This window comes from Tachysurus fulvidraco, chromosome 26 (genome assembly GCF_022655615.1).
Source record: "Tachysurus fulvidraco isolate hzauxx_2018 chromosome 26, HZAU_PFXX_2.0, whole genome shotgun sequence".
Classification (NCBI taxonomy): Eukaryota; Metazoa; Chordata; class Actinopteri; order Siluriformes; family Bagridae; genus Tachysurus; species Tachysurus fulvidraco.
Window position 1 is genome coordinate 12,536,783 of NC_062543.1, and position 14,724 is coordinate 12,551,506.

The 14,724-nt window shown below is 38.1% G+C and overlaps 1 protein-coding gene and 1 long non-coding RNA gene across 5 annotated transcripts; one reads left to right on the top strand and one right to left on the bottom strand.

Moving 5' to 3' along the window:
• Positions 1-2,460: 2,460 nt before the first annotated feature.
• oafb (OAF homolog b (Drosophila)) lies at positions 2,461-11,168 on the bottom strand. Its single transcript, XM_027178716.2, has 4 exons — positions 10,583-11,168; positions 5,757-5,891; positions 5,427-5,607; positions 2,461-4,509 (listed from the first exon to the last, which is right to left on the bottom strand). The coding sequence occupies exons 1-4, from the start codon at positions 10,805-10,807 to the stop codon at positions 4,247-4,249; spliced, it is 804 nt and encodes a 267-aa protein (XP_027034517.1). The 5' UTR covers positions 10,808-11,168; the 3' UTR covers positions 2,461-4,246.
• On the top strand, positions 10,038-12,634 carry LOC113663418. Of its 4 annotated transcripts, none has more exons than XR_007139655.1 (4): positions 10,038-10,163; positions 10,570-10,801; positions 11,583-11,693; positions 12,282-12,634. It is a non-coding gene; the product is annotated as an uncharacterized LOC113663418 (long non-coding RNA). The 4 variants fall into 4 exon arrangements; XR_007139656.1 differs by lacking the exon at positions 10,038-10,163 and adding an exon at positions 10,262-10,272; XR_007139654.1 differs by lacking the exon at positions 10,038-10,163 and adding an exon at positions 10,284-10,528.
• The last annotated feature ends 2,090 nt before the right edge of the window (positions 12,635-14,724 follow it).

The following is a 14,724-nucleotide window of genomic DNA, read 5'->3' on the forward strand; positions in this document are numbered from 1 at the left end:
CTGAAATGTGTCTGTTTCTTGCCTGCAGTGTTTATGTTGACACAAAAGCACGCTTGTAAAGGTTTAAAGGGGCGATAAAGGAGGCAGCTTGCAAGTGACTGCAGTCCACTATGACATTCACTATAAAGTAGTCCTGGCCTTATTTAGTTATTTGATCATGTTGGTGGGTTTTTATATATCTCTAATTTTAAAAAAATGCATTGCCATTCTTTCCTTCCACTTTCCTTATTTTCACATTTCTCGATAATTCTATATTTACAAGGTTATAATGCGACTTTTTAACTTTTTTAAATTAATAATAACTCAAAATGAATTAATACAACCTATACCCGTATATCCCTACACCCATCGCTGTGCTCTATCTGCTTTCATGTGCTATTTAATCTGTAGTGTGGAATCTAGAAATAAAGCTGTTGCTAGCTAGCAGCTGTCACGATTCACATCACCTTGAGAAACAGCTTTATTCGTAATCTATTAAAAGTTAGCCAGCTAACAATTAGCTAGTTTGAATTGACATAAGATTATCTTACACGAATCTGTGGTGTGTAAACAATGTGTGACATGACATACGGCAATTAGTTCGGCCAACTGTGTCACTTCTGTCACATCAGGAGCCACCGCTGACTTGTGTGGTGGGTTATAAAAACCAGCCGAAGTTTTTTTTTTTTTTTTTTTTTTTTATTATGACACAATTTGACTTAAAAAAAAACAAACATCAGTATTTCCATAAACATATCAACTTTCTAAACTTGCCTAGATTTTAAGTCAAGCCTGCTATTGTAATGTACTGGCAGGGCTCTTCTTTATAAAATCCACTCTTAATACTGATCGTCTTTACTTCTTCTACACCTTAATTCTGTAAACGGTTACGTTTGTTCTATCCGTTTTAAGAAAATAAGAAAGTTACCTTAAGTCTCAAAGACAGGTTTCTTTCTCATATCTTTTTTCAGGAAGATTGTCCTTAATCTTTTGACATCTAAATGTATATATTATGTATTTGTTGTGTGTGTGTGTTTTTTTTTGTGTTCAATCAAAAATGTGTATCCGTACACAGAAGAAAAAGTGATTTGGGGAAATTTAAAGAGCTCAGACGCCGGAGTTTATACAACATCGAATAGAAGTAAAGAGCAGTTGCAAAGCTCCACTGACTTAGATGAAGTCATGCAGTGAACATCAGCTTCGATTGTATCTTCTTTGTGACTTTTGTCCTGGTTATGATAGTTTGTTTGAACAGGACATCCTGATAAGGGAGCTCACGCCTGAGGCCTACTCCCACGATGTCTGTGTGCTCTGTGTCACACAACTAACACTAGAGGGCAGAGTTCAAAATGAACACATAACAGAAGAAAACAAACTGCCTATGAAGGCACATGTATGTAGGCAAGTATTTAAACATCCTGTCAGACTGTAATATGTGGAGTTTAACATGCACATACACTCTCTTTTTTTATATTTAAGGTAGATTTTGGAACAAAACAGGATTCCTGGTGTACGTTTGAATGTTTTACTGAACTCGAGGTGGAATTACACCTTTAGTCTAAATAAATCCTCTCATAAAATTTGAAGTGAAGCTTCAAATTCTTTAGACATATTAACCTAGTCTATAAATTTTGTTTATGACAATTAATGATTGAAAGGAAAATTATCACAAAAAAGACTTGTTACTTATGGTTAAATAGCACCCCTTGGCGAACCCCCATGGGAAACCGTATGCTAATGAAATAACATTAGCTAACTGAGCAATATTTTTTTTTATAATTTTGCTATTTTAATAATTAATAATATCAACTTTAAAGACACAAACGAGCTCAAGGCTAACAGCTAGCAAATACCGAGAAGGCGAAACTGAATAAAAAAGTTGCTTGTATTAGCAGTTTGTCTTCTGACTTGCTAGTAACAGCTAGTCATTTGCATCAACAGCTTTATTTCTGCTAATGTTGATGCATGTTAATAGCTAGCGGTAACAATACAAACCGCTGGTAGCATTATACTTAAAAAAACATAACACTAACACTAACCCCTAAGATCAAAGAGATCTGTCCTGATTTAAAATATAGTGAATAAATGTGCAAAGTAGGCTATTAAGTTAATTTTGTGCAACATGCAACTGTGAAGAGATCACTGTTTCTGATAAATCAATTTAATATAAACTGCTGACACCGTGTAGGCTTTTTCCACATGTTTTTTCCATGTTAAGTGAACCAAATAACTAAAAACAAATCTTCCCTAAGTAACTTTTAAAATCGATTCAGATTACAAACTGCGTTCGTCTTGCCCAGAACCATTTAAAATCAGTTAAAATATTATGATAAGCACGTTATTAAGTGAAAAAGCAATAACATAGCGATACGCTAATATGTTAATATTATTCCTGCGATCTACCTCACAGTCAGGGTTTAAATGTCCGTGTACCCGAGATCATGCTTTAAATAACAAAAACAATAAACACACACGTCAACATACTGAAATATAAAGTTTATCTTTATCTTTAATTACACTTGCATCTGTAATTTAGTTAAACATGCTGTTTAAATCGTCCTCACAGTTGTACACAAAAAGCCAAACTGTAAGATGCTTTGTAAAAATCATCTCCACAACACGTTAAGACTGTAAGTGTCATTATAAGTCATCAAATCCAGCAAGGAAGAAAAACCTGAGCATATTCATTTAGAGATAACAAGCCACCAACGTACACGTATTCGTTTTGTGCATAAAAATGTGTAAACACATCCTTCCATATATAAAAACGTTAAACATTAAATTCCTGGAACTGTGCCATATCGTGGTGCAAGCTATTCGGTAAAACTTCTTGAAAGTAAATAAAAAAGTCCCAACATAACACTATTGCATTGTGTAAAAGGTTCATCTGCCCACCATAGTGTACGCATTTGTAGTAATGAGGTTATTGAAATGGAGATGAGATCATTAGTCAGGGTTATGGTGAGTAGTGAGCAGCACATTTGGCATCACTTGAATATATTAGCAATAAATAGACAACACAAAAACGTGCCTTAGCTGCCAGCGTAGCTTGTTTTGTTCATAAGACGAAACATATTTCACGGCTAAACCTCGAGATAAAAAAAAAAAAAAAAGTACCATTGGGCCCGGGCCACGAGTTTGTAACAGTCACAATTTGGAGTAGGTGTAAAATATTGCAAGAAGTTGTCAAAACGACAGTATGAGAACTCTCTAAAACATACCTTTAACAATAAAAATACTTCTGGTCTACATGTAGATAAAGCAAAATTATAATCAGGAGATATTCTTACAGTTGAATATTAAAGCAAATTCCAGATACTGAAGTCATATGTATATAATATACTCTCACACTGACCACTTTAATAGGAACATCTGCACTACTGATCATTCATGCAATTATTTAAATGCAGGTACCATCAGTTAATGCTCTAAATTGGGTGAATCTGTGCTCATTGTGGCTTCAGATCCCCGTTCTTGGTTGACGAGAGCGGAACCTGATATGGTCTTCTGATGGTGTAGCTCATCTGCTACATGGTTTGACACGGTGTGTTCAGAGATTCTTTTCAGCACACCACAGTTGTAATATCAGCAGTTTATTAAATAATCAAACCAGCAGTCTGGTACCAGCAAACACCCCATGGTCAATGCCACTTAGATCTCATTTCCACCCACTCTCATGATTGACATGAAAAGGAACTGAAGCTTTCGACCTGTACACGTATCATTACGTGGTAGTTGCAGGTTTCCGTGTCCATGCTCCTATTACAGAGGCCAATGAGTGTTTAACACTAAAAATATACTCAAAATAAAAAAATAACTACTGTGGGCCAATATATACTATACATGTTCTTCCTGTTACAGCCCTTAAAAGTTTCTAATATACGTTAACACGAAATATATGATGTTTACTTTTTCAACATGAAGAATCCGAGTAAACATTTTTTTTCCCCTGAGGAAAAATGAACCTAGGTGCCTATAAACCTATCAGTCATGCAAATTTTCCCTTCAGGCTATATACGGCATTGACAGCAGAAATAATGACCTGGCTTGATGGATTAAGTTAAAGGATCTGTCCTTTTAGCCAAACATAAGAGAAAAAAAAATGCTAGTGTCTAAAAATCTACTACGATAGATAATACAAATAAAGGAACATAATTCAGATCTATGTTACTATTAAGACCTATGTGAAGGCACCTCGGTGCTACCCAGGGTCACTTTTAGCATAAGTACTGGTTAGAATATTAGTGAACTGTGTAGAGTGGCACTGTTAGCTCTCTTCATCCCACATGCACAGTTGCTTGCGTGACGTGTAGAAGTCGAAGCGGTAAGCCTTGCTGCAGCTCTTGATCCCACACTTGTACGGGCTCGGGCCGTGGCCACGGCAGTATTTCAGCATGCACGGGTACCACTCCAGCCTCACGGTGTAGCTACATGAACACGGCTGCCACGGGTCCGTAGTAGTGCTGCAACTTTGCAGGACTGCGTTGTCGATATTCTGGGGAAACACTTTGAATACGGAGCTTTCCACACCTGCACAGAGATTTAATAACATTCTGAAAAAGGACAGAGATTGAACGACAAGACGTATTTTTGGAAGTTTTTTCAACACAGGAAGCCCTTCATAACAAAAGGTTCTGCAGAAAAGCAGCTTTTTTGTTTACGAGAGTCAATCATAAAAAGAAAGTAATGACCATTTATAGCTGTTATGACATACGTGATAAAAAATGGTAGAAATTGTTAAGCAGACGCTCCACAGTATTAAATATAACCATCAATAATCGAAGTACTTTTATCCACGCTGTCGCAGACTGTTTTCTTCGAACGGCATGCCCAGACTCATCCGAATATCCCAATAAAAACATTTGTGTTAGCTACATTTTAAAATTAAGTTTACCCGTTCAAGCCTGAATCATAATGGGGAAAATGCAAAGGGAAGTAAAAATGATCAGCAGTTCCGCTTCAACCAAAGTCTAGTTAAGCTGAAATGGCAATTAAAAAAAACACACACACAAAAAAAAACATCTTCAACAAACTTTGCGATTGTTTAAACTGACAACATGTTTGCTTTCTTTCACACTTCATGCCTTGTTGTTTCCTTTCCACTCTGTTGTTTGACACACAGCTAGAAAGTATATAAAAGACTCTCAAGAACGCCACCTGTCAACGTATACAGGGTAAACATAATGACATTATAGTGCACTGTCATACACTATCTGACCAAACGGAACGTCACTTGAGATCCAACTGCAGTCAGGAGTCCTATAGAAGCAACTGGATTTGAAATCAGATCATTAGGTCCTAAGAAATCCCTAGAAGATAAAGTATTTTGACATTCAGAGACAATAGGGCATAACAGAGCATTATTCATGTCTATGGAACCTCAACACAATACACTTGTTAGTACAGGTGTTTAAGAAGGGAGTGTTTCCGTACATAGCAACACTAACCCTTTTGTAGCCAGTATTTGACGTCCTGCTCTTGCGTGTAGATGAAGTCTTGGGCGTCGCGGCATATGCTGCGGATGTGGGAGCTGAGATGCCAGGATAGAGTGAGATTTACCGCCATGTTCATGCTCATCCGCTCCAGACCACGCTTCTCTTCAGCATTCCGTATAATGTGTGGGTTTTTCTGGAAGGTTCATTCAGTAACATTTATTTAATGGATAGTGTTGTTTTTGTTTGTCTGGTCTACTTCGACCGACCGAAATGATTGAAATTACAATTATTAATCTGGATGAATGGGATTGACTCTTAGTGTGTGTTTGATCCATGTCTAACCTGTCTCAGTCTGACCATGGCCTCACTTGGGATGATCTCTCCATGTTCTAGCCTGCTTATGAAACACAGGCCCTGGTACTGTGTCTGGCCCCGCTCCGGTTCCCCCAGCACCAGTGCCCGCAGGATCTTCACATGCTGAGAGAAAAAAAAAACACAATCGTGAAAACATCACGAGCCAACAAAACACCATAGACTGATCACGTTCAAATGTCCTCTCACCGGTCCAAAAAAAATGTCAATCAAGTCATAGTAATGTATAGCTGTAGAGCACCGTGTTACATTACATGGTGTAGGGAGACTGCAAGCTTTTATCTGTAAACATTCCCAGCAATAATTCTGACTGACGTACGTCACCTAATACCTCGTTCATGGAGGAATCATTAGCATGCCAAGATTCTATTGCAGAACTGTCATGTCAGCCTGATATTAATGTAGGGAATGCAAATACGGTGGTTAAACTTGTCGAACTAATAATGTTAAAACTGGCATACGGACAATTCAAATAATGAACAAAGAAAGATGACAAGCTGCAATCTTGAGCAGAATATAAAGCAGAAACAAATAGTGAAAATGTGAACCATATCAGTTACGTAAATAGGTTTCCTTTATGGTAAATATGCTGTGAAATTAACCAGAAGGCTTTCAGGCTTGAAGTCAAACATGGACATAGTCTCTAAAGCTGAAGTTCTAGTTTTCTCTAAAGCCAACACCACGGTTTTTCCCGACTGTTCGTGGGCAACTATGCAACGCTATCTTATTTACTTGCTACTGGCTGTTTCAAATGAATCGGTTAAATAGATTTAACGACAACGGAAATTTTATTCATTTTTGCCCAATCGTCTGAGTGGCAGTTAGAGCACCATCGGTTCTGTTTACCACGTCTAAATCAGAAGAAATGGATACTTATATTCAAACCAGTAGTGTTCACAGACCGGTTATTTTGGTCGATTGCTATGCTTCCACCTGTGCAAATGACACGCACAGAGAAGGCAACTACACAAGGGTTTAATTCAAACAGACTAAACCCTGCATATGTGAAGGTTTTCCTGTCAGAAACTAGTGTAGAGAAGCGCATAAGCATGTCAGTGTAGAGCGCCAATCGGATTACAATCATCAAGATCCTAAAGCTTGTGGCGCACAAAGTATCAGATTTTCCGTTGTATGTCTGTGGAGCTTTTACCGCTAAAAACTATCAAGGGCTCGAAGATGAACAGCTGACTAGGAAACGTGAAACTCAAACCCAACCTCCTTCTCTGACCCCAGGGCTTCAGCTGCCCCATAGACCCCACACTTTATCTGGGGTGCAGAGCAGTTAACGCATTTATAAAGAACACAGAGTTGCACTTTAAAATTATATTAGTCTTCACTAGTTGTTTTTTTTTTGTTAGTATTCAATCTCCTAAGTCCAAAAACCAGCCGGCTTTGAATGCAGGAATCAAGCGTAATTACAGAACATGACATACTTAAGAGCCGTAAGAGTTAATATTGGACCTTTTAGCTTTTAAAGAAGGGCGTTGAGGTACTAAAAAGGGGGTGATGTTCAAGCACAACCTATTCTGGAGGAATTTGGTAGGTGGTCATAGCGTCGAAGCTCTACACTATGGAAACTGTCATGGCGAAGAATTTGACCCCTTGAGGAAGGTTGGAGACTAATACTCACTAACGCACACGCCACTCGTAGTGCTGAGAGGAGCAGAAGCATTTACAAGAAAGAACGAGATGTAGTAAAACAATTTGGTATCTGACGATAGGATAAAGTCATCGGGCATAAAATCAATCACTTGTTTGAAAGCAAAGGAGATTTGATTAGCCGATCAGGTCTTAAACGAAATACGAGACGACGGCTTGCGTAAAGATTCTACCCACCGGTTTTAATTTGAAAATGACACCAAATGCTTTTACTTGGTATCGCCTAGCATTTCATGTGGGGTTTTATAGTGACCAGGTTCCTTTTGTCAGATTTGGAAACCCTGCTCCTGATGAATTGTGATTTACATTTCTATTTACATTTAAAGTCTTCGGCAGACAACCTTATTTACCCTTATCCAGAACGTCTTACAGAAGGGATCACAATGGTCAGTGGGGACACATTCAAAATACCAGGTGTAAAGAGAAATTCATCTCAGATTGCCAGACATGGAAATGAACCCCGAGTCTTAACAAGACCTGTGCTGTTTACGTCATACATGACAAGTCAAGGACATTTATGGCAGCCAGTGAACTCTGCATATAGTAAAAATCGTTCGGGAATTTCCATAAATGGCTTGGAGTATGGTTGACTAATTATAATTTCATTGAAAACTTAATGATGAGGTTCATCTCTGTATCTTATTGCAAATGGATTGCATGACCTTTTCTCTCAATGCAACCGCAAAGGGTAGAAAATGCCACAACTAAATCAGCCATCTGCCCTTACATGCGACACACCAGTTTGAGTCAAGGGGTCAGGTTGACACCTGAGCTAGGAAAAAAAAAGGCAGATTTGAATTGGTGTGGGCAAAAACCCTAATGTAACATAAAGACGAGTAATGCATGCGGTAGACGAGGGTTTTTACTAATTGACCCAACTTATTTGACTAAGCTTGACTGACACTTCAGTAAATAAAAGCAGTTTAGCTGGAACCTTGTGTATGTTTTGTGTTCTCTTAAGACTACAGGTATAACACCATTTCTTGTTCTGAAATGACTTGGCTATGTTTTTCTATAGCCATAGCTACTTCTTAAAATGCAGTTTTTCTGCAGTTGAATGGAGGTATGGAAGTACCAGTCACATGGGTCAGAAGAAAATAAAAGACACTCTGTTTCAGGACTACTTGGAGACACATGATATGAGCTCCAGCTGATATAAAAAAAGCTGAAAAAAAAGTACCGAAATGCGTTAACAGCGTCAAAGACCCTCTATAAGGTGGATCGTTGAGGTCAGGACGAGTCAACGAATGGTCCAGATCAGGATGTGTTATTCAGGAGAGAATCGACAGCACACTCCGAGATTGTTACTTAAATGGAGCATGGATGCACATGAAAAAAAGACTAAATGATTTGTTAAACGTATCATATCTTGAGAAACAGGATTTTCTGAGTAAGTGTGAATGTGCGTGATCATGCGTCCTGAGGGCCTGAATTTTACTGGCAAAAATACACTACTAACATCCTATGGTTTTGAGTGTCGTGAATTTTATCTTTCTATGTATCAATCATTCTATCTATCTATCTATCCATCTAGAGAGAGAAAGCACAGGAACATTACTGAGATGCATAACTAGATTGATAAAGCTCTATATCCACATTCACATTATTTGCCCCTTTGTAGAACAAAAATATGCAGACCTTTTAGGACAGTGTAGAGGTTGTGAATGAATTAAGATGACAAACTTTCAAGATTTATTTATTCCTCAGATCCACGGTTAGGGCTTCTCTGCTGTACCCAATATACAGTATTAGTATTATTTCATTATATACTTTGTTGGACATGGAGCTGCCAGGCAGGAGGCAAAGAGGAAGGCCAAAGAGGAGGTATATGGATGTAATTAATGAGGATCTGAAGCTAGTGGGTGCAAGTGTTGAGGGTGCAGAAGATAGGGATGGGTGGAGAGAGATGATTCGCTGTGGCCACCCCTGAAGGGAAAAGCCGAAAGAAGAAGAAGATAATTTTATGGTTAATTTATTGTTATTTTCAGTATTTCTACACCATTCTTGTTATTCTCAGATGCATTTTAATGGAGTTTTATTTTTCATGAAAAGTTTTATATAATACACAATAACAGTGTTTTATTATTATTATTATTAGTCGTCATCGTCTTCAGAGTATTTCTCTCTCCACTGCATTTACACACATTTGCACCATTCACACACATTTTATGCAAAATATCAATTCTGGGTTTATAAAAACCTGCAGTTTCCAAAACCTGGTACCCTGTGTCACTGCAGTATCATCACTTGGAATGATAGGACTGTCTAATCTCTGCATGTGTGTTTGTCTAATCTCTGCATGTGTGTTTGTATAATCTCTGCATGTGTGTTTGTATAATCTCTGCATGTGTGTTTGCTCTGATTGGACTGTCTAATCTCTGCATGTGTGTTTGTCTAATCTCTGCATGTGTGTTTGTCTAATCTCTGCATGTGTGTTTGCTCTGATTGGACTGTCTAATCTCTGCATGTGTGTTTGTCTAATCTCTGCATGTGTGTTTATCTAATCTCTGCATGTGTGTTTGCTCTGATTGGACTGTCTAATCTCTGCATGTGTGTTTGTCTAATCTCTGCATGTGTGTTTGCTCTGATGGACTGTCTAATCTCTGCATGTGTGTTTGCTCTGATGGACTGTCTAATCTCTGCATGTGTGTTTGCTCTGATGGACTGTCTAATCTCTGCATGTGTGTTTGCTCTGATGGACTGTCTAATCTCATTCATGTGTGTTTCTCTGATGGACTGTCTAATCTCTCCATGTGTGTTTGCTCTGATTGGACTCTATAACCGCTCCATGTGTGTTTGCTCTGATTGACTGTCTAATCTCATTCATGTGTGTTTGCTCTGATTGGACTGTCTAATCTCATTCATGTGTGTTTCTCTGATCGGACGGTCTAAACTTATTCATGTGTTTGCTCTGATTGACTGTCTAATCTCTCCACGTGTGTTTGCTCTGATTGGACTGTCTAATCTCATTCATGTGTGTTTCTCTGATCGGACGGTCTAAACTTATTCATGTGTTTGCTCTGATTGACTGTCTAATCTCTCCACGTGTGTTTGCTCTGATTGGACTGTCTAATCTCATTCATGTGTGTTAGCTCTTAATAGTGCTCTTGATTGTTTTTCACAGAGTTTCCACTCACCCGCTTGAAATCTGCCAGGAAGGTGATGAGAGTGCCGTCTGTGTGCCTGAACTCTACACTGATGATGTCCCGCTCGCTGTCCGACTCTAAAGTCTCTGCGGTGATCTGACCATCGTTTAACCGCACCAGCACTTTCAGCTCTGAACACACGCTCACCGTCAACAAGAGAAGGAGAAGAAGCAAACTGATCCTGAGTGAAGCTGCTAAAACACGACTCGGGTACATTAGTACAAGTAGAAACACAGAGGAAAGTCGGGTCGTTGAACACAACAATAGTTCATGATGTCGCCTGAATAACTGAAGCCCAGTTTCTCAGTCAGACGTAAACACTGATTTACACGCACGTGCCGTCGCGCAAACTCTCTCATCCTATAAAACCTCCCAAATCCCAGGAAAAGTTTCTTCTCTCGGACACTTTAGTGTTTTAATGATCGATCCACTAGATTGTAGGGTAGTTTTTCTCTCCCCCCACTCTGTTGGTCGTAGAGTTGTAACTCACCCCCCAAAAAACTACCCCCCGTTCAGTTCTCACACTTTCTCCGTCGTCACTTCCTCTGAACTTCAACAACCACGCGCAGGCGGGAGCGCGCCGCCCTTAAAGACACACACACAGAGACAGAGACAGACACAAAGACACAGACACACATAACACACACAACACACAGAGACACCGACAAACACAGACACACTCACACAGAGACACAGACACACACAGACACACTCGCACAGAGACACACACAGAGACAAAGACAAAGACACACACACACACACACACAGAGACACAGACACATTATAGACTCTATAAAAGTCTGTTCTTGGAGACATTCCCAGAAATCCATCACCTCTCCATTATTTATGTAATGTTTTCATTTTTTGTTTATTTATTTAATACAAAAATGATGTATAAAGATCAATATTTCAAAAAGATTAACAAACAAAATTAATTTAAATTAATTCAAGTTACATAAATAACTCATCTTACAGTGCATGTTCTTTGTAGGGGATGAAACCAGAGAACCCAGAGGAAAAGAAGCACGTATAGAGGACAAGGACAGAGACAGGAATGAAACCCCCAGCCCTGGAGCCGTGAGGGAAATGTGGCAACCGCTAAGTAGGAGTATATCTTTATTATTTCATATACAATATATACTTTCTTTAAATCAGAAAGTAAGATAATAACATACGGTAGATTATCACTTAATATCTGATAAAAGTGTTAAATTATTACTTAATTGTTAAATTAATTCAATGTATTATTTTTAACTATTACAATAATTAATATTTGCATTTATTATTATTATTTTTTTAATTTATTTTATTTTTTTTAATTAAAGGTACATTACTCATAGCTTTGACTGTGAGAGACTCCGGGCCTCTCTGCAAGTCTTTGTACAAATAATTTACAGTGTTTAGGGTCAACAGGGGAACAAACTGTTGTGCAGTGAATGAAGTGTTGAGTCTGCAGTCTGGATCGGTTTAAAGTTCTCCTGCTGAATTACAAAAAAAAAAAAATAAAAATCAGTACAAAAACAATAAAATTTCAAAATTGAGTGACCAAATTAGTATAAAAATAATAATAATAAAAAAAGACAAATGTTTAGTATTGAATCGTTAACAGTAAAGCACTCACCATTACAGCCAAGCTTTACCATAAGCACCGTCTTTGTTGTCCGTGTCACACACGATACGATCCTTTCAGAGACATGGTGATGACTCGAGCACATACGTTTCGGCAGCCTGTGAAGTTCTTCGGGATCCTTTTTCCTCTGCAATGACCTCGTGTAGTGTTTCAGACCAACCAAGGGGTCTTGAGCTGCTTTTTATGGTAGACGATAATCATTTAAACAAGGTACTGTGTTTGGGAGGAGATCAGCAAAAGAAATATGTTAGCAAAATATATTTGGATATAAATAGGCAATTCTAATTAATTAACAGCGGTTAAACGCAGTTGTGATGCTATTCTTGATATGTCCTTTAAAGATATCTGAAAAAGGTTGTAATAAAATAATGTAATAAAGTGATGATTATTACCTACTTGAGGTATTTTAAGAACCTGCTTGTGTGTGCTGTCTGTTTTTTTCTGTCAAACTTGCAGTTGCTTAAGGGAACAGAAAAGCAATGGTGCCTCAAATTAAATGAAGGTTTTTTTTTGTAATTAACTTTAAACCTTGCTTTGTTCACACAGGGAACATTCAGAAAGTTAGTCACTTTCGATATCATAACTCGACGTTGCTATAAATTAAACGTCTTCGTCTCCTTTGTTGTGTCGTGAAGATTTGCAAAGTTTTGCACACATAGGATTTGTATACAAAAGGATTAAGAAGGTTGTACTTTACATAACAACAGGATCAAGGAGTAATGCAGCTCTGGTTCATACTGTGCAAATGCTTTGGTGGTTATCATTCATTTTAGAAAAATTATGTGGATGCAAATGGTAGATTTGTGTTATTTTGCAAATCGAGAGGAAAAGAATTTGGCTGAGATGCATTTGCTTACATCAGCAGCCTCTGTAACAGGAGTGTGATGGAGTGACAGATTCGGTTCTCAGTCACTTTTATAGTGTGTAATACATTTATACAATACGATTTAACCACAATACAGCAAGCTTTTAGAGAGATCTACAGCATTTGATGAGTGCTCACAATCAGGAAGTTGGTTCAGTTCGTTTCACACTAGAAGAACTACTTCCTGCATGGAAACAACAGGCTTTTGGTTTAACATAAATGACACTGGACACAGTATTAAAAACTAGTGGGAAAAGTAAATATTTAAAAAAATAAAAAAGGAAAGTTTAATAACAAGCAAACAGAAGTGACAGAATGGATTGTTTTCGCACAAACAGAAAACAGAAGTTAGAAGATGATTCGGGTAAAACAGAAGAGAGACAATGATTAGGGTCGTGTTTAAACACCATGGCTGACTATTAACTCAGGTGAATGATGTGGATGATGTGGGTTATTGAGATGATAATCCTGTTAAAAAAATCCTTTACAATTGACCAGTAATGTTGTTTCTCCATCAATAGATTAGGTTATAAATACAAGAACGATTTTCAGTCTTCCTAACCAGAATTTAATGTGTAAAAAATAATATATATATACAGTGACTAGAGACATACATACTAGTCATATATTTTTAATCCAGTAAAAAAAAAAAACCATCCAAAACATGTTTTTAGAGATGCTCAGTGGAAAATGTCTCTCTCTACTGGGCATGAATAGAAATGTGAAGTACTGACGCTCTCTCACACACACGCACACACACGAACACACACAGAGGGGGGCAAAGAGACACATGGAGAGACATGGAGGTACATAATGACACACACACAGAAATAGAGAGAGAGAGAGAGGCAAAGAGACACATGGAGACATGGAGATACACAATGACCGAGAGAGAGAGACAAAGAGACACATGGAGACACACAATGACCGAGAGAGAGACAAAGAGACACATGGAGACATGAAGATACACAATGACCGAGAGAGAGAGAGACAAAGAGACACATGGAGACATGGAGATACACAATGACCGAGAGAGAGAGAGACAAAGAGACACATGGAGACATGAAGATACACAATGACAGGGAGAGAGAGAGAGGCAAAGAGACACATGGAGACATGGAGATACACAATGAGAGAGAGAGAGAGAGGCAAAGAGACACATGGAGATACACAATGACAGAGAGAGAGAGAGAGAGTGAGAGAGAGAGAGAGAGAGAGAGAGAGAGAGCATTCAAAAACAGGCCTTATCTTCAGTCTTTGTTTAAACATCATTGGGTTTTTTTTTGAATGACTTCCTGACTTCCTTTTATAGCTCTCTAGACAATAGTGAAGGTGTCAAACCCATCTGGGAGATAAGAGCCCACATAAAAACAGGTTTAAAGTTTAAACATACGTTTCTGACACACTGCTGTCACTTTGTTTTGGACACAGACCCTGGCACTCCTCTCTGGCAAACAGTTTTTGCTGTTTGTATATGTTACAGTGAATACAGTCATTATAGCAGCAAATGTAATAAACACATTACACAGTTATGGAACCTAAAAGTTAAAGTGAAGGAAAACATTTACTTTTTACACCAATGTTCAAATGTTTTTTTTTTTAAATTAAACATTCAAGTCTAATCTAAATCCACTCTAT

Bases quoted from the DNA above. Each gene is read 5' to 3' on its own strand.
- oafb (XM_027178716.2), bottom strand. From the start codon at position 10,807: ATGTACCCGAGTCGTGTTTTAGCAGCTTCACTCAGGATCAGTTTGCTT. The intron at 5,608-5,756 runs GTTAGACATGGA...TGAACCTTCCAG, and splicing joins CCATGGTCAGACTGAGACAG to AAAAACCCACACATTATACG. The intron at 4,510-5,426 runs GTTAGTGTTGCT...ATCTCTGTGCAG, and splicing joins CAAATACTGGCTACAAAAGG to GTGTGGAAAGCTCCGTATTC.